This window comes from Gadus macrocephalus, chromosome 21 (assembly GCF_031168955.1).
Source record: "Gadus macrocephalus chromosome 21, ASM3116895v1".
In the NCBI taxonomy this organism is placed as follows: domain Eukaryota; kingdom Metazoa; phylum Chordata; class Actinopteri; order Gadiformes; family Gadidae; genus Gadus; species Gadus macrocephalus.
Window position 1 is genome coordinate 12,951,199 of NC_082402.1, and position 21,372 is coordinate 12,972,570.

The 21,372-nt window shown below is 45.3% G+C and overlaps 1 protein-coding gene across 1 annotated transcript; it reads right to left on the bottom strand.

Annotated features, from left to right (window-relative positions):
- Positions 1 to 2,102: 2,102 nt before the first annotated feature.
- Positions 2,103 to 19,392, bottom strand: LOC132449773 (kinesin-like protein KIF3C). Its single transcript, XM_060041590.1, has 8 exons — positions 17,421 to 19,392; positions 8,028 to 8,129; positions 7,252 to 7,374; positions 5,982 to 6,100; positions 5,459 to 5,575; positions 4,884 to 4,992; positions 4,635 to 4,786; positions 2,103 to 4,145 (listed from the first exon to the last, which is right to left on the bottom strand). Exons 1-8 carry the CDS (start codon positions 18,852 to 18,854, stop codon positions 4,058 to 4,060), a joined length of 2,244 nt encoding a protein of 747 aa, XP_059897573.1. The 5' UTR covers positions 18,855 to 19,392; the 3' UTR covers positions 2,103 to 4,057.
- Between the last annotated feature and the right edge of the window lie 1,980 nt (positions 19,393 to 21,372).

The following is a 21,372-nucleotide window of genomic DNA, read 5'->3' on the forward strand; positions in this document are numbered from 1 at the left end:
CACTCCTCTCACACTGTGTTCCCTCCCCTCGAGGGGCCGAGCGTCGGCTGCTGTGGGTTCAACAGGCGATCCAGTTGTGGTTCTTAATGAATGGCATCGAGACCTACTACACAACTATATGCTTCAATTAATACAAAAAATGTCCATACACAACTAAATGCTTCAATTAATACTCAAATGTTCCCTTCGTTGAGATGGCTCCCTCTCTCTCCCTCTTCTCTCTCATCCCTCCCTTCACCCCCCCCCCCCCCCCCCCCCTTCTTTCTTCTGTATTTGATGTGGCAAACTCATTGCAGAGCAGTTGAGAAATTCAGCAGCAATGTGTGATGATGAACCTAAACTTTACACAAGCGTTGCACACACACGAACGTTGCCCCCCCCCCCCCCCCCCCGAGCCCTATCACTTATGCTTGCTTTGGTTAAATACATAAATTCAAAAAGTAGACAGCCTGAAGAAAATATAACTGAATCGGATACACATACAAACAACACACGCACGCTCGCTCACACGTGCACACACACGCACGCACACACACACACACACACACACACACGCACATTAACGTCAAAGCGACAGCAGATGGCAGCATCGCACAGTCCATGGCGCAGGACTTCCTTAATGTGAGGATCTGGATTTCTTAGCTATATACAGGTTTAATAAGTTGTGTTGTGGTAGAACCAGACGTCAGTGACTCTGAAATTGACTGATTGAGGAATTCCAGGCATAACAGCAATTGTGCAATAACGTTTCTTATTTCATGTAAATAACGTGTGATTGCTAGGGGACCATTGGAGCCTACACCCATGCGTCCATTCAAAAGCTGATGACTCGAGACAATGACAGACCTGCCTGTCACTTCAAAGTGAATCACCGTTATATCAACCACAGGTGAGACACTGGTGAGTCAGCATCCAGCATGAATGAATGAACCAGAGGTGTGTTCTGTTCGTACAGTGTTGGGTGTGTCCTTTATCAACTGAGAGCCCTTATGAGTTCAAATAAGTAGTTTGCAGCAATTGTGTCTTCGGTCTTGTAGTAGGCCTACATTATGAAGTTGTACCTCACTTCATTAAGCTTCTTTGGGAGTGGAGAGTTGCTAAAAGGGAGCGAGAGAGCAAAAGCTTATGTATAAGCAACCCAAAGGAAATGCCTCCGCTATGGCTCTTAGATATAACCTAGAAACACCTTTAAAAGGTTTGAATTACTTCATTTGACAGGCTTTTTAAATTGGTATTTGAAAGAAATGCAACTTCTTTAAACCATAAATTATGATTGATGATTGACTTGAATTACAATTGAAAAAGGTGATTGGACAAAGGCATTTACAACACAGTATGTGTTGTAAAGTTTTAATTTTTATATATATTGTTTTTCAGCAGTTGCCCAGACATGAGCTTAACCATAATAAGGTATGTTACACATTGACGGACCACAGACGAACCCTCCCCCCTCAGGGCACGTTACCATGGAAACAGGCTCACTCCCGAGCTCCTTGCTCCTGTCTCTCATCGGATACAGCCTTCGACCCCCAAGCCCCACCCTACACATACATACACACAACCCCCCAACCCACCCCAGCATATTCATACCTCTACACTATTTTACAGCTATCGTGATCGAGTCATGTTTCTATGTAGATGGTTGATTCTTAGACTATGAGGGTTAATATACATGTATCATATTGTAAAGAGAGTAAAAGAGTAAACTCCATTTTCTTCTCTCACAGTGGAATGAATGGCTTTGCTATCAGTATTCACTCCCTGTCAATCAAGCTGGCAGTAGTTCTGCTTGAAGCAACACATAAGAGATAGATAGAGATAAATCCCATCAATAACATGAACATGGAAATAAGCTGACACCTAGGAGCTGAGCCCTGTCTGTCTGTGTGTCCGTCTGTCCTTGGACTGGACCATATTTAATACCTGAACGTTGTGATCATTTGCCAGAGGGCGGCTGGGTGGCCGCTCTGCCGTGGAGGGTGAGATGTGGAGAACCAAGAAAGGTGTTCTCAACACACTCAACCCACTCACCTCTTACAATAAACCCCTTACATCTCTCCCTTGTCTTTTTCAGTGGATTGCACTGGCAAAAACAATTCCAGTTTACAGTAGATAGTTGCACCATTTTAATCCCATTAAGGCTGTACACTGGGACCATTTATAATATATACAACATTCTTGATAACATGTCTCTACGAGGGAGAGGCAAGGGTTTCCACACTCAGAGTTAAAGCAGGAGCAAGATCTCTTCAGTGATGTCTACTCGGTGGTTCAACGATCAGCACTCACACATTGTTTGGGTGTCTTTTCCTCATTCAATTTGCTGTAAGTTGTTATTTCAGTGTTGACCTGCGATTGAAGTTGTTGTCAGAACCTTTAAAGTCCCATGGAGCTACGGTCAACAGAGTGAGTGACAAAGGCAGCTAACGTACTGTACGTACTGTGCATATAAATCAGCTTTCTGTGTTTAAAACGAAACCCATCTCCTTCAGACATTGACCTACTGCTCATACAAAAAACAACAAGATAGACAACTTTTCAGAGACAAGGTCAATTGTGGGACACAATGGTGACGAAAAAATAAGCAAGACACAAGCTTAGACCACATCAAACTAAAATATAAGAATGCCTCCCGATAGTAATCTCCATGCCAACTGGCTCAGTCTCCAGACCTGAGCTGCTCTGTGCTCGCTCCTGTGTCTGGAGGCACACCAGCTGAAACCGGAGCTCGGGCATCAATAATACAGGGATAGATTAGTCAGCCTGCCCACATCCCCTCTGACTGTTTCTCTTAACCTCTGGCCATTAAAGAACCTATTTACAGGACATTAAACCCTACAACCCTGCACAGCACACCACAGCCTAACCAAGTGCCTGTCCGCTCCACTTGCACTTTCACGGATCAGAATGACACAGTTTACTGTGTAGCTAATCAATCACTGGATTCGTGGTGATCGTAAATGTGGCAAGGCAATTGGACATGGCCATACTATGCCATAATTATTTATATATATTCATAGTATATATATATATATATATATGTATATCATATTTTTAAGGCATTTATATTAAATGACATGACACAAATGATTGACCCAGAAAAGTTGAAAACATGAAAAATGTCTCTGCCCTATAGTTGGAAGTAGAAATAAAATAAGAAAAAGATTGCACGTTCCTTAGACTTCAAAACAACTGTGATACACCCTGCTTCTGGTACCACGTCTTCTTCACCCCGCTCAGACTTGCTAGTGAATTTTATCATGAGGTGACACGTTTTAGAATCGCTTCATGCTTCAAGCTAATAAGAGGATCAATTAAAAGAATCGCAGTCCATTTAGTACCCCTCCCCCCAGCCCAAAGTCCCGGGATAAAAAATAGCAACCCGGGACGTCTGTACAGAGATATCTTACGGAAGATCGAAGCAGTTTACATGTACCTGGTTGTTTGTCTTAAAGGGCACCACATTTCACAATCAGAAGTCTTTCACACAGACACACATTGAAAACATATGTAGACAGAGGGACACATACAAACACGCACGCACACACACAAACATTAACACAAACAGCAGTAGTGTGTGTGAACTTCAGTAGCGTGGTTTGGTCCGACTGTACAGATGTGTCCAGATGTCTTGAGTTGTGGAGGGGGTGTCAAGGCTGCTCTACTCATGCATGCAGATGAGGAGCATCATGAGACAACAAAGGGGAAGTGAGGACATCTAGCTGTGTGCCTCAAGGCAGTATGGGTAATTGAGTCTTTGCATCCAAAAAATCAGGCTGGCCAATCAGGATCCGTTATTTGTCAGCGGCGTTCATGAGGTTTTTGATGAGTGAATTCCCCTGTCCTTTAATAAATACATTGTCCTTGTTCAGTCCCAGCCATAACAGTTATGATAGTTGCGTCCCATCGGTACTTCCCATAACTGGGAAGGTCTTGGGAAAAATGTCCAGAGACCGAGAAACATAAATAGCTTTCAAAAAAATCCTTCCAAATGAACATATATATATATATAGTTATATACACATAGTATAGTCCCTAGCCATCGCTCCACATTTGTTTACTGTGCAGCAGTGGGTGTGGCAGTGTTGTACGTTGCCAAGGAAACATTGGAAGAGGAGGAGGTGAGGCTCTTGGGGGTCTGGCACCTGCACAGAGAAGGAGGAAAATATATTACCGACGTCCCTCATGGCTGTGGATAGCCTTATGAAGACACTGAAGAATGCACTGTACATTGTTGCTCTTTCACCCTTGTGAAGCCATCTCTAAACTAAACTTTCAATTGGGACTGCTTGGAAAGGGTGTGCAAAACTAAGGGGAAATAATCAATTGGGTTTGATCCGGCTTGAACGGCCCAGGAATAGACACAGGAGAAGCAGATGGTTTCCAGCTACTGACTGATTTTCTTTCCAAGACATTAAAATATAGATTTTCTCCCAACAAACTCGGATAAGATAGCTTGATTAGCATGCATGGATGAAACGTTTGATAGAACGATCCCCAAATACTTCCCCGCAATTGGCATTTATAATGGCCTTAATGGCACCAAAATAAATAACATTTGGGTAAGTTTATGCTAATTAATACCTTATTTGTCTAGATTTCTCTTAAACTTGTTTAATGCCTAGTTGGCTTACCAGGAGCGAGACTTTCGGACACGGCTAGCTTTGTCCTTGGTCGGAGAGTTGCCTGCCGAGACAGTATGGTTGAGCTCCGCCTCCGGCGAGCGGTCCAATGAGACAGTGGTGGGCGGAGTCACGTCCAGTTCTAGAAACATGATATTCTCGGCCTGCCGAAGAAAACAGGCATGAATAACTTCAGTCAACTCGCAGTGAATAAATAAAGTGGTTATGGATTATGAGATATCCATACAGAATTCAACCTACCCTGTATCTGGAATGAGCCCCCATCGCTATGGCAACCCTGGCGTACTGAGTGATTGGTCGCTTGTATCCCACTGCAGAAGCAGGCCGCTTCTTCATCTGGGAGAGTTTGCTGAACATGTTGTAGGAGGAAAGGGGGGGGGGGGGGGTAATCAATAAAGACGACATCAGCATATTCTTCCTCCTCATTCTAGACCATTGTAAGACACGATGGAAAAGAGTGGAACGGCAACACCATCTTTAATCAATGTCTTTAGCCACAATGAGACATTTTGGGCTGATCTTGTTGTCTTGTTGGCAGCACCACAACAAATGAGGTATAGTAACTGATTCATGCATTCATCTACGCTTGGCCACCTTGTCATGACGGGACACTTTAAATGCAGCATAATTAGGTCATGATAGCATTCTGCGTGAAGCACAACTGAAAACATAAAGAGATAAACATCTAAGTGGATAACAACACAGGACTGACAGGGACTCCAATGGGGGCGGGGGGATCATGTGCTCGCTCCTCTGCCTGGTACTTAGAGTTAGTCATCGGCTCACAGTGAAACAGACCCCCCCCCCGCGCTCACCTCTCGGCTGGGACCAGGGGCTGGAACCTCCACTGGTCCTCCTCTGTGTCAAACGTCAGCCGGCTCATGATCTTGTTCTTCTCCTCGGGGGGGATGAAGTTCTCGATGATCAGGTACCTGGAGACAGGCACGCAGACGCTGATAATGATCTGCTCTTTGCAAATCAAATTGCCCCTCCGCCAGGCACACAATCATGCACGTACGCAAGCATCCACACCCACCAACGCACGTAAGCACTTTCATAACATGCACACAGAACATCATCGGGTTGGATTTGATCATGTACCAATAACCATGTATTTTTCATTTCACTAATTTTTTATTTTATTTTATTTAACCTTTAAACCTTTAACCAGGAGAAGTCTCTAATGAACTCAGAACCATTCAGTTTGCCTGATTACTTTCAATGAATAATTGTAAATCAGTATGTGTGTGTGTGTGTGTTTGTGTGCGCAGTTGTGCGTGTGGTTGTGTGAAAAGCGGACGCAGGGTGAAATTTAACCAGAGCATTAGTGTCACTCACTTGAACTTGAGCTCTCGAGTTAGCTCATTCTGAGTCTGCTCCAGCTCCTGTCTGCTCCTCACGTGCTCGTCGTTCACGTCCTGGATCTCTGCCTTTATGCACTGCAGCTTGGCATAGAGCTAGGGAGAGAGAGAGACAGGGAGACACAGAGGCCGAGAGAGACAGGGAGACATAGGGGAGACCGAGAGAGAGAGAGAGAGAGAGAGAGAGAGAGAGAGAGCAACATAGGGGAGGCCGAGAGAGACAGGGAGACATAGGGGAGACCGAGAGAGAGAGAGAGAGAGAGAGAGAGAGAGAGAGAGAGAGACATAGAAAGACATAGGGGAGACAGAGAGAGAGAGAGAGAGAGAGAGAGAGAGAAAGAGAAAGAGAAAGAGAAAGAGAAAGAGAGAGAGAGAGAGAGAGAGAGAGAGAGAGAGAGAGAGAGAGAGAGAGAGAGAGAGAGAGAGAGAGAGAGAAAGAGAGAGTGGGAACACGAGAGACAGGTGACCTTCTATCATCATGGACTTAAAGATAAAGATGAGTCTGCACAGAGTGCCAGCTCCGGTTACCCGTGGCAACAACGAGTGCATCAGCAGAATCCTTTGCGAGAAATAAAACTCTAAGAACACATTAAAAAATGATTACCAGTTGGAGCTTGGCAGCCAGAGCCGCCAACCCCCTCTGTCCCCCCCCTTGGTCCGCCTGTCCCCCAGCTCAGCTTTCAGGTTGGACTTTCTCTGAGCCTTCCCCACGGATCACCGCCCCATTAACCCCCTGGGCTCGCTTTTGCCCTTAGCCCGAGGTCGCGTGCTTCCACTCGGTCCAAGCCCACCACAGCTAGGAACCACTCTGCAGCCTAGCAGGCCCGGTGGCTACGATCAGAGCCGAGGAGTACAAGACCGCCCTAATTGATTGTCAGTGAGCAGTGGGAGTGAATTGAAGAGAATCGCTCTTTGGCAAGAGTTGCGACTGCAAATGTGTAGGACGAGAAGTATAGGAGGTCATCTGTTGTTTGGATACACCAGTGTCTCCACTGTGCAGCAGGACAGAACGGCTCAGCCGCAGTTATAAATAAATGCAATTCAAAACAAAAGAGAGGGGAAAAAAGTGAAATGACTAACCGTGGAAAATATTTGAGGTTTCAGTGTTTGTGTTCGAGGCATGGGGACTTGGAAGGTCAGGGTTCAGAGGTCAGTGGGTCACGGGCCAGGGTGTAAGGGTTTAAGATGACGCCCTGACATTGTGGGGGGTCGGGTCTTGTGAAATTGTGTGTGTGTTTGTGTGTTACCTTCTTGAGTTTCTTCGTCTTGGCTTCCACCTCCTGCTGCAGAGAGGTGAAGGTCTCTCGTAGCTCCAAGAACTCCTCATCTTGGGCTAAAACCTGCTGCTGGATCTCCCTCTCCCTACTGGACTGGAAGACCACAACACAACGGGCCCATTACATCCCACTGATGATGGACTTATGTCGGAAATAGATTTTTTCTTTCTTTATTTATTTTTTATTGTAGTAATTTTCTTAGAATCTATCTAACATTGTTTTGCATCAATTTAATAGTAAAGGCTAGCTAAACCATAGCTTCCTTAACAGGGAATGCTTTTTGTGGAGTGTTCGTGGATGAAAGCTGGCCTCACATGGCCCAAGTCTGACCAAGTCTGATCAGACTGAGTGAAGCTGCATATCCGCACATTGAGCCAACAATGGGCACATGTTAAACCAGCCATCACCACACACACTCAGATCTACTGCATTGGAAACATGGAGCACCGTTGATATGTATCATTTTCTGCAAACGTTCACAATAAACCAGTTCTCCAACACCACCACCCTGGGTCTTTGCCTGAAGGACCCTGGTCAACGCAACTGTGGCAGCCAACTAGGTGGGGTGTAGCACTGGCATTTCCACACTTATGTGTGCATCTAGATGCAGCAATTGTATTGATGCAGTCAATTTATTCACCAGCGATGATAGAAGTATGCAGAATCTTGTCAATCAAAAGTTTGTCTAATCAGTCGTCAACAATTGACCGTATACATTTGTTAATTGTCATTTCATTGAATTTTACCTGCTCAGCAATCTCCTGCCTCTTCATCTCCAGCATCTTCTGTTGTTCATTGGTGTGATCCGTGATGTTCTTCCCTCCAACCAGCAGCTTGCTTTCCATGGCCTAGCATACGCACAACACCACACAAACTTGATTACACATCCGGTAAAGTTTGTGGAAAAAACAAGAAGGATCAAGGCAAAGGTATGTCATGCCAGTACTTTAAACCGGATGTTTTAAAGGTGCAACACCTACTGCAGTGTACCAGTGTCCCAGAGGTTAAGAGGCAATACGACAGAAGGATAACCAGTGAAGGCTGTTATTTACTCACATTTTAAATAAATAATCGGAGACTTTCGAAATGATGAAACAATTCTCGCTATTGGCTGAAAAAAACCATGTCAATCCCAACGATTTTAGATCATCAATATACAACCCCCATGCTTACGGAGCATTGATGGAAATGACATTGGTTTGTAGGCTACATTTTGGTGATCGTTTTCGAGGAGCAATTCTGCTTTTTGCATTTCTTCAGGCACTGCGTCTCTTGTTACCGTGGAGATTACAGGCTGAGGGTTTCTGGTGATGTAATCTGTTGTTGAACGGAATTATGTTCAGATACAAGCACACACACACACACACACACACACACACACACACACACACACACACACACACACACACACACACACACACACACACACACACACACACACACACACACACACACACACACACACACACACAGTCATATACAGTCACACACACAGTTAAGTCATTATCTGTCCCTGAGACTTGTCCTGAAGGCACAAAGTATACGCTAACACAAACAGAGGGGGACAGGGAGAGAGAGAGAGAGAGAGAGAGAGAGAGAGAGAGAGAGAGAGAGAGAGAGAGAGAGAGAGAGAGAGAGAGAGAGAAAGAGAGAGAGAATGACATGGCATTAGTGGGAAACATTGGAAAAAAAACAAGGACTCTGAGGAAAGGATGGTGGGTAAAAGATGGAGTGAGGCCCAAAGAAGGGGTTGAGGCTGCTTGTGTGGGTCACATTCCAACCTCATGGAACCACACAAAAGCCTTTTTTCTTAATGTGTGCGTGTGTGTGTGTGTGTGTATAAATGGACCGAAAAATGCTTAATGTACAATAGACACAGAGAAACACACATTTGACATGCGTGCACGTGCACACACACACACACACACACTGAGTGTACAGTGATGTCCTTCAGAGAGAATGCATCCGCAGCAGGTCTTTACAAAAAGCCTCTTTGTTCACTGCTGCCTTTGTGCTCTGTGACTAGTGTGTGTGTGTGTGTGTGTGTGTGTGTGTGTGTGTGTGTGTGTGTGCGCGCGCGTGTGTGTGTGTTTGTGTGCGTGTGCCTGTCCATGTATATTGTGTGATACTCTATGTGTATGCTTGCTTAGTTTGTGATGTGCCATAAACAGTAAGTTTCATTAAAGGGCTGATTCATCCATCTTGGATTCCCTGCCTAGCCCTGTTTTCTCTCTCTTTCTCTCTCTCACTCTTTTGCCCTCTCTCTCACCATCCAAGTCCCTCTATGTGGTTATGTGTCTCTCCTCCCCCACTTGTCCCAGATAGACCAGTTTTTTATGCAGGGATTTAAATGTGCACTGTTTCTAAAAGTCAGATACAAATTAACTGCTGGTAGAACCGAAATCACCCGCAATTGTATAGAGTAGGTCAGAGTGAATTTCAGTATAGGCCCAGTGTGTGCATGCGTGCGTGCGTGTTTGTGTGTGTGTGTGTCTCTCTCTCTCTCTCTCTCTCTCTCTCTCTCTCTCTCTCTCTCTCTCTCTCTCTCTCTCCCTGTCTCCCTCTCTCTGTCTGTCCATCTAAGTGGTTGTGTGTCTGTACTCTCTGTCTATTCTGTATCATATAGCCTGCCCTCTCTTCCTATTACCGGATAGACCAGTTTTTGTGCACGCATTAAAACGTGCATTGTTTTATAAGCGGGAGCACTGACATTTTTTAACTTCTATGCTACACAATAACCATTAGCCTCCAGCGTAGGACAATTAACAAAGGAGCTAGTGATTTTAGGATTGAATATCCTATATTATGGAGTTTGAGCAAAAAAGCTTTTTTCTTTCTTCTTTTTAAACAGTGCTTTCAAACACAGTTTGCTGTGTAATCTGTTTACCAAAGTGTCCTTGTTAAAAGGAATCCTGACTGCTAATCCATTAATGCTACCTTATTGGTAAGCGTCATTTGCAAAAAGGTCAGCTGATCCACTAATGGGCTGAACAAGACGCTATTGATGCCGATTGAGGCAGGGCTATTCTCAGCCGAAGCCCAGTTTTATTGGCCAACACCAAAAACACACAAGAAAGTATATTTCCTACTGCAGTCAGTGTCTGATGAACCCATTCTTTATTAGAGCAGATTGAAGCATTTGATGTTCACCATGTTAATGAATACCCTCATGTTACATAGATCTAACGTGATTTCTGGGTCCTGTCAGGAATGAACAATTTCAGTCTGGAGATCTGAAGCGAACCTGGCCAACTATAAAAGGCTTTGGTTTACTGTCACGGTGAAGTGTCAAGGTGTCAACACTGAAGGCCATGTCCACAATACACCAGATACATTTACAAACACTGTATTCGTTTGAAAAGATGACGGTATTTTTAAATCTATTTTGGTTCTTCTCTCATTCATAATAGCTCAGAACCCTTGAGATGGGGACTGATGTCTGGTTCCTGTCAGCCTTATACGTCATCATTTCCCGGAAAAAGGTATGGGTTTTCGCCAACGCCATTACATGACATGGTCTCAGAAGGATTTAATGGATTGGAGAAGATGGGAAGGAGGAGATGTGAAGGAGGGGGGGGGGGGGGGGCTTCGGGGATGACTCAAACCCCAGGAGGCTAACCATAGGCAGTGATGTCATTAGATTCATTTCCTGGCAAAGCCTTCGTGGTCAGAACGGTGGCCGAGACATAAACACACACACACACACACACACAATACACTCACACACACACACACACACACACACACACACACACACACACACACACACACACACACACACACACACACACACACACACACACACACACACACACACACACACACACACACAATACACTCACACACACACACAACACACACACACATATATGCATGCACTTGCATACAATGGTTGGATGGATACATTGCTAATTCTCAGTATACCACAGAGCTAGTAGTCTGAAGGCCAGAGAGCTACTGTACTGATGCTATCAAACAACCCTCTGATAGACCCCCCCCCCCCCCCACCACCACACACACTCCCCTTATTCCTGTCCCCCCACCCACTGCCAGCCATGGAGGATTCATCTGTGTCCAGCCCCAACTGCAAACATAAAGCAGGCTTTGTACTTTGCTGTTTGTGTGTGTGCGTGGGTGTGTGCGTGGGTGTGAATCCTCATTATCTGTCCTCCTTGTTGTTACTGTATCTGAAATATGGGATTGAAGTTGCAGTTATTGACTAAGCCTGTGCAATTGGGCACTTAAAGAGTTTCAAAATAAATACCAAAGATCGAACCACGTTGTCCAATTTCTTTGTTCAATACATGGTGATATATAGACGAGACGACGAGAGTCAAAGAAAGGCGCTGTAGTATAATTTCATTATGGTAGCCATACATGTTATGTCGGTTCTTGCCTCTTACAGCCGTGCGGAAGACACAGTTACAAAGGGATTGGGGTATATCAGTGTGTGTGTATGTGGTCACCTGTAAATTGTTGAATGCATTAGACTTTTGATATTATGAACATAATTCTCAAAAATAATATCCTTATAATACAAAATTCACCACTAATATTAGTATTTCTGCCTGAGTTTCTGCATGTGTATATCTTTCCGGTTAGTCAGACTCAAGTCCCTCCCACCCTGTTGAGGGGGGCTGCATCAGTCAGCCAATCAGAGCCAGGCTAGTCCCTGCTGGAGAGGATGTCCATGCTGCTATAAATACACCAGGGCCATAATGTGGAATGAGTGTGTGTGTGTGTGTGTGTGTGTGTGTGTGTGTGTGTGTGTGTGTGTGTGTGTGTGTGTGTGTGTGTGTGTGTGTGTGTGTGTGTGTGTGTGTGTGTGTGTGTGTGTGTGTGTGTGAGAGAGAGGAAAAGGGAAAGATTAGGATAGTAAGACAGGAAGAAGAAGGAATGAAGGGGCAGAAACAGAAATTGAGACCGTGTGTAAGGTGGATAGATCATTAGATGAAACCCCCAGCCACAAAGAGCTTTGAACAAAAGCTTTGACAATCATGTTGATTTAATTAAAAGAAGAAAGCTTAACGATCTGTTTGCTATCAATCTCGTGGCCAATCCAACAACTGCAGAGAAATATTAAACCTTTCATCTTTTCAAATCAACCCATGAAGGACAGCAGCACCGATTACACACCTCTATAGGACCTAAGGCCCAGCAGATGTGCTCCTCTGTCTCACCAGGCGTATATAACATCTGTATCATACAAGCATATAACTATTTTTAGATGTTCAGTCTATGTTCCCCTCTTAGCCAAGGTGCTGTTCTGTAAGGATACAAAATAGCAGCAATATTAATAGCTATAATACATATATTCTATAAGGTTTTAATTGGGTTCAATCAGATAAGGACAAAGACTCTCTCTCTACCATCGATCTAGTCACTGTCTCCTTGCAGGAGGGTAAGGGATGGATAGTGCTTATACACACACACACACGCGCACACACACACACACACACACACAGAAGAAGGACACACGTTAACTATTCATCAATATTTCAGTGGTGCAGCATTCCATGCTGACAGATGTAGAGCTGCCTCTACTCCAGCGTCCACACACACACACACACACACACACACACACACACACACACACACACACACACACACACACACACACACACACACACACACACACACACACACACACACACACACTCACAAGCACAACCTCCCTCATCAGCCTTCTCTAATTAGGCAGGAAGGCAATATATATAAACAGGAAACAGAATCGTTCTACCCAGTAGGATGTGTGTGTGTGTGTGTGTGTGTGTGTGTGTGTGTGTGTGTGCGTGTGTGGGTGTGTGTGTGGTGTGTGTGTGTGGGTGGGTGTGTGTTTGTGTGCATGCAAATGCACATACATGTTCCGTTTCGTGAAGAACATGTATTTGTTTTAGCGCATAATGGGGGGGGCATATTTCCCATGAGGTAATACCAATTGTATCTGAGCAAACATATGGGCTCAGAGGAAGCTGGCAGGAAGTTGTCCAGCCACATGACACACTGGCCACAGACAGCATTCTGAGAGCACAGACATCCACTGCAGCTGCTGCAGTCGACCAATGGATGGCATTCATAAACATAACGATGAGCTTGCTTGCTGTGCTTACACGTTCACAATGCACTGATTCATAATAATAGTGGACTAGACAGAACAATATGAATAATAATAAAACAATAAAACATTAAAGTACACTTCCACTCAAATGTAAAAAGGAAGGTTGTATTGTGGTCGACAATGGTTGAGTTTTAAATCGATGGAAAGAGATAGACAATTTTACCCCCTTTTAACCTATTTCTAGGGCGGCTAACCTACTTACACAACATGGGAAAGGTTAACAACGGATGGACGACTTCAGCGGATACAGAGTTTAGAGCGATGAGGGAATTGAGTGAGTGAGTGAGAGAGAGAGAGAGAGAGAGAGAGAGAGAGAGAGAGAGAGAGAGAGAGAGAGAGAGAGAGAGAGAGAGAGAGAGAGAGAGAGAGAGAGAGAGAGAGAGAGAACATACACACACAACACACATAGGGGTTGAACAGAAAGGGAAAAAGAGACATTAAAATTGTGAAAGATAAATATTGAGTAAGAAGGATGTAGGAAACAAGAAAATGACATTAAAAAAGTCAACTTTAAAGGTGAGAGCCATAAACATTGTTAAAGAATTTGGAAGAGAGGGATGTAGACAAAAACTGAGGAAGAGAGAGAAAAAGAACGCAGAGTTGAAGAGCAAGGGAGGGAACAACTATCTCATTCTGACCCATAAAAGTCCTAAGAATAGTCCACCTGACCCAGGAACAGAGTCTCTCTTTTGCATCTGACCGGCCCAACAGACACAGCACCCATAACGTCAGACAGGCCAACACCCTCAGGTACACAAACCCCCACACCGAAATCACCCACACAGCAGCACGGGCTGGGAAACAGAACGTCCCGTCCACCTCTCCTCCAGGCAGAAATACTGCATATTTTGATATGATAAGATTTCCTGTTGTGTGGCAGAAATCATCTTCCACGAAAAAGAAGGAAAATACCTAACATTGCTATCTGTCTCCAAGCCTTGAAGAAAATGAAAAAAATTATATTTTATATTTCAAGTGCACCCTGCTGAGTTTCATCAGCCAGTGTGCAGAATTTCCCATCCGGGATTCATTCTTATCTTATCTGAACAACGAAAAACTCTGTGTTGGAGAGTGAAAAAAAACAAGAGTTGACAAGAGAAGCCTGACTTAAAAAATACACACATAAAAAAAACATCTCTCGGACCTACCAAAGCAGGTGGTAGTCTGGGGAAAACATGTACCGTGTACAGGTTCCATGGCACTGGGAAGCTTTTATTTTGAAAAGACCCATCATGGCAGCTACCAGCGAGATACCATCACAACGCCAACACAACCGTTCCGTCAACATGGGGAGTAGCTCGCAGATGGAGCTTGGCTCCACCTGGGAAAGAAGGAAGACCTTTCCAATAACAGCTCCCTGCAGTGGACCAGCTGACTCAACCCAGCTTTGATAATGCTCTGACCTACTTGTATGTGTAAATGTGTGTGTGTATGTGTGTGCCTGTGTGTGTCTCTGTGTGTGTCCCTTTGTGTCCGTGTGCTTGCCTGATAAAGCAGGGCCGAGTGAGTTTTAAAAATACAGTATGATAATGTAATGCATTTAAAATGTAATATTTCTCTGAGCTATTTCTATTAGCTGGCGTTTTCTTTCACTGATGCCTTGCAGTCTCGTACCTCTGCCTAGCAACCACTCTAGCTCTGCCTAGCTCTCTATACCCACGGGAATAGAGAGCCGAAAGAGAATAATGCAATGTTCAGGGCTATGGGTTTTTGATTGGTTGGCCAATTTCGTTTATAGCCAATCAGAGAAAAAGGTCTGCAGAGTTCAGTTTGGACTGAATAATGGAGACTAGGAGCACTCAGATCATGATGTAGCTTGAAGAAGGAGTTAAAAGACCTATACATTTTACTTGATGCCATAAGACTTATTTACACTCTCCAAAATATATATATTTTTGAAGGTATTATTTGCAGGCTACCTTCTTTATCCACCTGTAAACAAATCACCCCATATCACAAAAACAATGCAGGCCCAAAAACAAGTAATCAATCATGGTAATCTGGTGCCACTTACTGTCTGGCTAACACATGATCCATTGTTGTCCAAAAGCAGTTTATAGCGGCTCTGTTTTTAGTTGCACTTGAACCGCAATGCAAGGCTCAGCATTATACTGAGACATCATGACACCAGCCGTGTCCTTTCAATGAACCTGGCTCATTGTTGTTGTTGGGCCCTAACAAATGTAGCGATCACATCTACTGTATTGATATGAACGGCTCCAGTGGACAGAATGGATTGGCTTCAACAGGATCAACTGCTCTAATTAAGAATGATCATTGGTGTCCAGATCTGGCACAGCCATGCCGTAAGGCCAGAATAGTACTATGGGTACAATATATATGCACCAAATCCAACCCTTTGCCATGGGAATAAATGGGATAATGATTCTCTTTCAAAAGGGCCGATCCAGGTCATTTCCAGCCACATCAATATCCTGAGGCTGAGTGGTACAGTAAATTCAGTCCTTTATGTGTCAACTGGATTTTGGATTCATGATTATTTTCTTGTTCATATCTATATTCAGCTATATTTTGATTTATGGACGAATCAGTGTCCTGCAAAAACACATTACGCAGGCTTTTACATAAAAAGAGTATGAATATAATAAACAATGTAGAAGACATGCCAGTTTGTCCTTGAGGCACACTGTGTTGTGATATTGTGAAACTGTCCAGGTCATTAGTCAAACGACCAAGGGTACCACAGCGGGTAACACGCAGGTTCCATGCCGCCATTGTGTTTGCTTTGTCAGGAGAGAGCGGACACTCTCCAACGCACAAGATTACAAAGACAAAGGAACAATTGCTAAGCCAGCTCCTATGATGAATCAGGGACTTACAAACGCTCTGTAGGCACTCCTGTCAGTGCTTATTCAACTGTACTTTCTGGTCCTCTTGTTCACAAAGGGAGATCAATGCTTCATCTAAAGCTCTCTCTATACCTTATAGCAAAAGTCTGTGTCTGTGTGTCGCGTTTCATCATGCCCCTTCTAATACTCTTCATTTGTTGTTTCCTTGTGATTTACGCAACGTGCCTTAGTGTATTCAAATTGGATTGGTCTGTAGCAAGCAAGGTTTCACACACAGTGAGCTGAGATGGTTTGATCAGTCAGGATACAAAACAATAGACTGCAGTCAGCCGTTTTGCACTGATTTATTGACTTCATGTGGGCATGAATCAGTCCTTAAAGCAAGTCCCACTGCGCCCCACTGTGTGTGTGTAATGTGTGTGTGTGTGTGTGTGTGTGTGTGTGTGTGTGTGTGTGTGTGTGTGTGTGTGTGTGTGTGTGTGTGTGTGTGTGCGTGTGTGTGTACATGAGTGTACACACAAACATGCTGTATATTTGTCTATGTTTACAATTCTTAAATTACTGCAGTTATTTGAATTCGTTGAAAAATGACTAACCTTTTTTGTCATTTAAACAGAGAAGACATAAATGGTCTGTGACCAGTCCAGCAGCTTAACTCACATGATCTTGTCATAAGCTACACGTCTTTGCTGATGACTCCTAAGATTACACAGATCCACTTGCCTGTGTGAAAGAGATGTGGGTGTGGGTGTGCGGTAGAGGGTTAGAGTATGTACAAAGTGTGTGTCTGTCTGTGTCTGTGTGTGTCTGTGCCTGTGAGAGAGAATGGGTACATGAGTGTACATGTTGTGTGTGTGCACCTATTGCAACCCTCTGAAAATGTTGCCCTGTGAACATGTGACATGTTCTGTAGAATGTGAAATGCTTGAGAGAATACCATGTCATTGATTTCCATGGAGTGTACCAAGAATTAATTTTTGACTAAGAGAGGGGGAATTTAATGCTAAATTTCGCTAGAATCTGATCTCAGTGACAGCAATGAAAACATATGGCACCAGATGAGGTAATTTGCCATTTGCTGACATCACCTGGAACTCTTTCAGCCAATCATAAAGTGCTTATAACCAACCCAGCAATGGTTTCCCAAGCTTGATTTAGGAATGTGCTTGATTCAGGAATATGTGAGTTCATCACGGACTCCTGCGGCTCACCTTGTACTTCGCGCTCAGCTGTTCGGCGGCCTCTTGCTCCTTCCTCAGATCTCCCATCATCCTCTCCTTCTCTCCCAGCAGCCTTTGCTTCTCCTCCGCCAACAGGGAGCGGTCACCCCGAATGGCCTCCTTCTCCCGCTCCAACCTCTGCTCCTCCTGCTTCACGTACTCCCGCCCCTCCTTCTCCACCTCCTCCTCGCCCTCCGTGTCCCCCTCGCCCTCCCACCCCTCCTCGCCGTCCCCCTCCTCCTCCTCCTCCTCCTCCTCGCCCTCCTCCTTCCTGTGCTTGCTACGCCCCTTCCTGTGGTGGAGCTGCGCCCGCAGGCGGGCGATCTCCATCTGGAACTCTCTGAGGAGTGCGTCCTTGGGGTCCTCGTTGACGCGCGGCTGGTTCTGGATGTTCTTGGCGCGGTTGGCGTAGCGCAGCGTGGTGAGCGTCTCGTCGTAGTGCTGGGGCGCGGGGCCCAGAGTGGCCACCATCACCGTGCGGGCGTTGCCCCCCAGGGAGTCCTGCAGCAGCCGGGTGAGCTTGGAGTCCCGGTACGGCACGTGGCCGCTGCGGCCGTCCGCCAGCGCCGAGATCACGTTGCCCAGCGCCGACAGCGACAGGTTGATCTTGGCCGCCTCCTTCAGGCGCTCGCCGCGGACGCCCGTCTTGGCCTGCCGCTCGCTGCCCGCCAGGTCCACCAGGTTGAGCCGGCCCACCCGGATGTGCTTGCGCCCGTCGGGGCCGGGCTGGCTGCACTCCACCGTGATGAGGAACAGGGTGTGGGAGCGCGACGAGTGCTCGTTCATGTCGGTGGCGGCCACGGCCCGCGCCTGGTTGCCCACGTTCATCACCTCCTCGATCTCCTTCACGCTCTTGCACACGCAGGACGTCAGGTCACGCACGTACACCCCCGTGTCCGGGCTCTCCCGCAGCTCCAGGGCCCGGGCCCCGGAGTGGTTGGGGTCCAGGAGGTCCCGCACCTCCTCTCTGTAGATCTCCAGGTAGGAGGCTCGCACCAGGTACTGCCTGTCGGACTGGGAGCGTGAGATGTGGGTGAAGATGTGGTCAAAGGCATTGGGTATCACGCCCCGTTGATCTGGGTCCATCCAGGCCCCCTGCATGGTGTGTGTTTTCCCCGTGCCGGTTTGTCCATAGGCAAAAATGGTGCCATTGAATCCTGCCAGCACAGAGTCGATGAGGGGCCGGACGCTCTCGTCGTACAGGTCTCGCTGCTTTGAGTTGCCGTCGTAAACCGCGTCGAACGTAAACGTTTTTTGGGGTTCGCTTGGCGGCGCCCGGGGGTTCCGTAGCACCACTTGGCCTAGCCGCAAATCCATGTCCACTATGCTACCCGCCGACGACACGTTCGCCTCCTCTTTACGGCTCAGCGGGCGGCAGCGGACCACCACCTTCACAGACTCGCTGCTCTTATTCTTCGACATCATAAATCTTCCTTCGAGCTGTAAAGCAACAATATGACGATGGCTCGGCCTAGCAACACAAATACCAGACCGTAATAAGGCCAATGATGAAACCTAATTATGTATGTAGACTCTAATTAGCCAAAATGACCTGATATATCTACGTGGGACTGTGAGTTGGGCTACCCGTTCATTGCAAAAGGGATATAAATGTAAGCGACTGTCGCTTTCTGTCCTACCACAGCCGGCCGTACTGGTTCTGATGGGGATCCGTTTTCTTCATCTGCATACGGTCACAAGCTCTCACGCGCTATAGGTCGACGCTCCATTGCGGATGAAGAAGAAAAACATGTCCGAATTGATTCTCTGGCAAAACGTAATACAAATCCATTCATCGAAAGGGGTTACGTTCGTGGGAGCTACCCGGCGTATCTACCGCGGTTCACACGCCCAATAAAACACTGTCCGCATCTCCCTACCATCGGCTCGCGGATGCTCAGCCCGTAGCGGCTCCCTGTCTGTCTGTGCTGCTGCCGCGCTCCCTCTACTGAGCAGCACGCGTACATGAACGCGCGTGCGCACACTCATGCATGAACGCGTACCAACACACACACGCATGCACGCACGCACTCACACGCACAAACACAAACACACTTCAAAGACTATACCACACCCCACATTACTGCGGACGGGAAATATTGAATCATGGGATATGAAGTTGCATTTGACATCAGTGCAACTTCACTGCTCCTAAAATCCACTTTTCACTAATGAGTGACTTTATGAATTAATTAGTCCTCCAAATTGGCTATAAGTGTACACAGTCTAATCTAAACATGAATCCCGTAATAATTAATTTATAAGTATCTGGTAGACTTGGAGTAGTCTTAGGTGCACTTCGATAATGTAATGTTAAACATGTAAATTATATTTCATTGAAAATAGTCCTATGTTCTTATTACTAATACTGACGGTTCTAATACTAATACTATTGTAAAATACTCATATGGCCTACACCTAGTCCTTCCAGGATTCCAGATTAACTAGGCCTACTAGATGTGGCTCTTCCATGTGTAGGACTATCGGTAGGCATTAGTGCTGGATACTAGGTCCAAGCCTAGGTCCAAGCCTAGGACCATATATAATACATACAAATAAGGCCTATATTTCAGCGTGTCATTTAACTGAAATATTTCGAAATACCACCACCTGCTGGGTAAAGGCTGTATGGATTTTATCGTCTGCACTTTTTCAAATTAGATTTCTGAGGATAGGCATACGCGCAACCTGGCTAAAAGCTCAAGTTTAAACTAGTGTAAAATAAATGAAAGGCTTCCAATAGTTCTACTTTTGTATATAATTGGTTATATTTATACATTATATTTATATATATTTAACAAAAATGGGAATGGGTTGGTCCTTTCATCAGTCGTCATTTTGTTTTTCGTTCATCACATTTACGACAAATATTGTTTCCAACATTACAAGGCAACAAAACACAATACTTTTCGGACCACTGCTTACATAACTCAAAATTAACACTGACATGTTGGCCGGGGGCCCCACCGGAATTGTACGCATAGCGGTCCAAATATTTCAGATGGCAATGTGTAAAATAATAGAGAGAAACTCTCTCCAAATCTTCTCAATGAAGCTACAACTTCACACAAAGGAAACTACTCATCTGTACCATGTTTTTCCTGATATTGTGTTATGTGTGTGTGAGTGTGTCTGTGTCTCTGTGTGTGTGTGTGTGTGTGTGTGTGTGTGTGTGTGTGTGTGTGTGTGTGTGTGTGTGTGTGTGTGTGTGTGTGTGTGTGTGTGTGTGTGTGTGTGTGTGTGTGTGTGTGTGCGCGCGCGCGCTCTTGTGTATGCTATTTATCTGCAATATACTTTTCACTGAGTCAAGTCTGAACAAGGCAGAATAAATTACCCCCAACATTCCAGTAGGAGTGTCTTAAAAAGTAAAGACGGACGGAAGAGGGAAACATATTTCTCAATAGAAAGATATCTTTAATAAGTCAGCAGCAGGCACACATATGGTCGAATCCTATCGAATGGAAGGTAATAAGCGTACAGTTACTCCAACATTGATTATGGGCAGTGGCTTGAGTGACAGATCTAGGATAGATAATACATTTGTTGATAAAGTTAAAGGAGGATGTGGGAAACGCCCGTGACAAGCACTGAAGAAATTATGACATCACTTCGCCTGACTCACAGCTGGGATAGTCCCCGCAGCCCCGCAAGCGTGTCATAAAACACACTCTTTCCCCAATCTGAAACAAACTAGTGGGCATTTTGGATCACAAAACATATATTGAGAACAAATGTAACGGGAGTATCTGAACCCACAGGTCCAAAATAGTTACGCAGTAACATTTGCCCTCTTTCTATTGCAATTTAAATACGCCTCATATCGCTCTATGTTAGCAGCACTAGCCAATTACATGCGCTTATGTATTTGAAAAGCAGTGGTATAGACCAATGACGTGCCTACATTTTGACAGAAGGGGCGGGCGAAGGCGTGCTTTGGAAACTA

Coding starts and splice junctions, on each gene's coding strand:
- LOC132449773 (XM_060041590.1), bottom strand. CDS start 18,854: ATGATGTCGAAGAATAAGAGCAGCGAGTCTGTGAAGGTGGTGGTCCGC. Junction 8,130..17,420: donor AGCTGAGCGCGAAGTACAAG/GTGAGCCGCAGG, acceptor TGCGTATGCTAG/GCCATGGAAAGCAAGCTGCT. Junction 4,787..4,883: donor GGGCTCATTCCAGATACAGG/GTAGGTTGAATT, acceptor TTTCTTCGGCAG/GCCGAGAATATCATGTTTCT.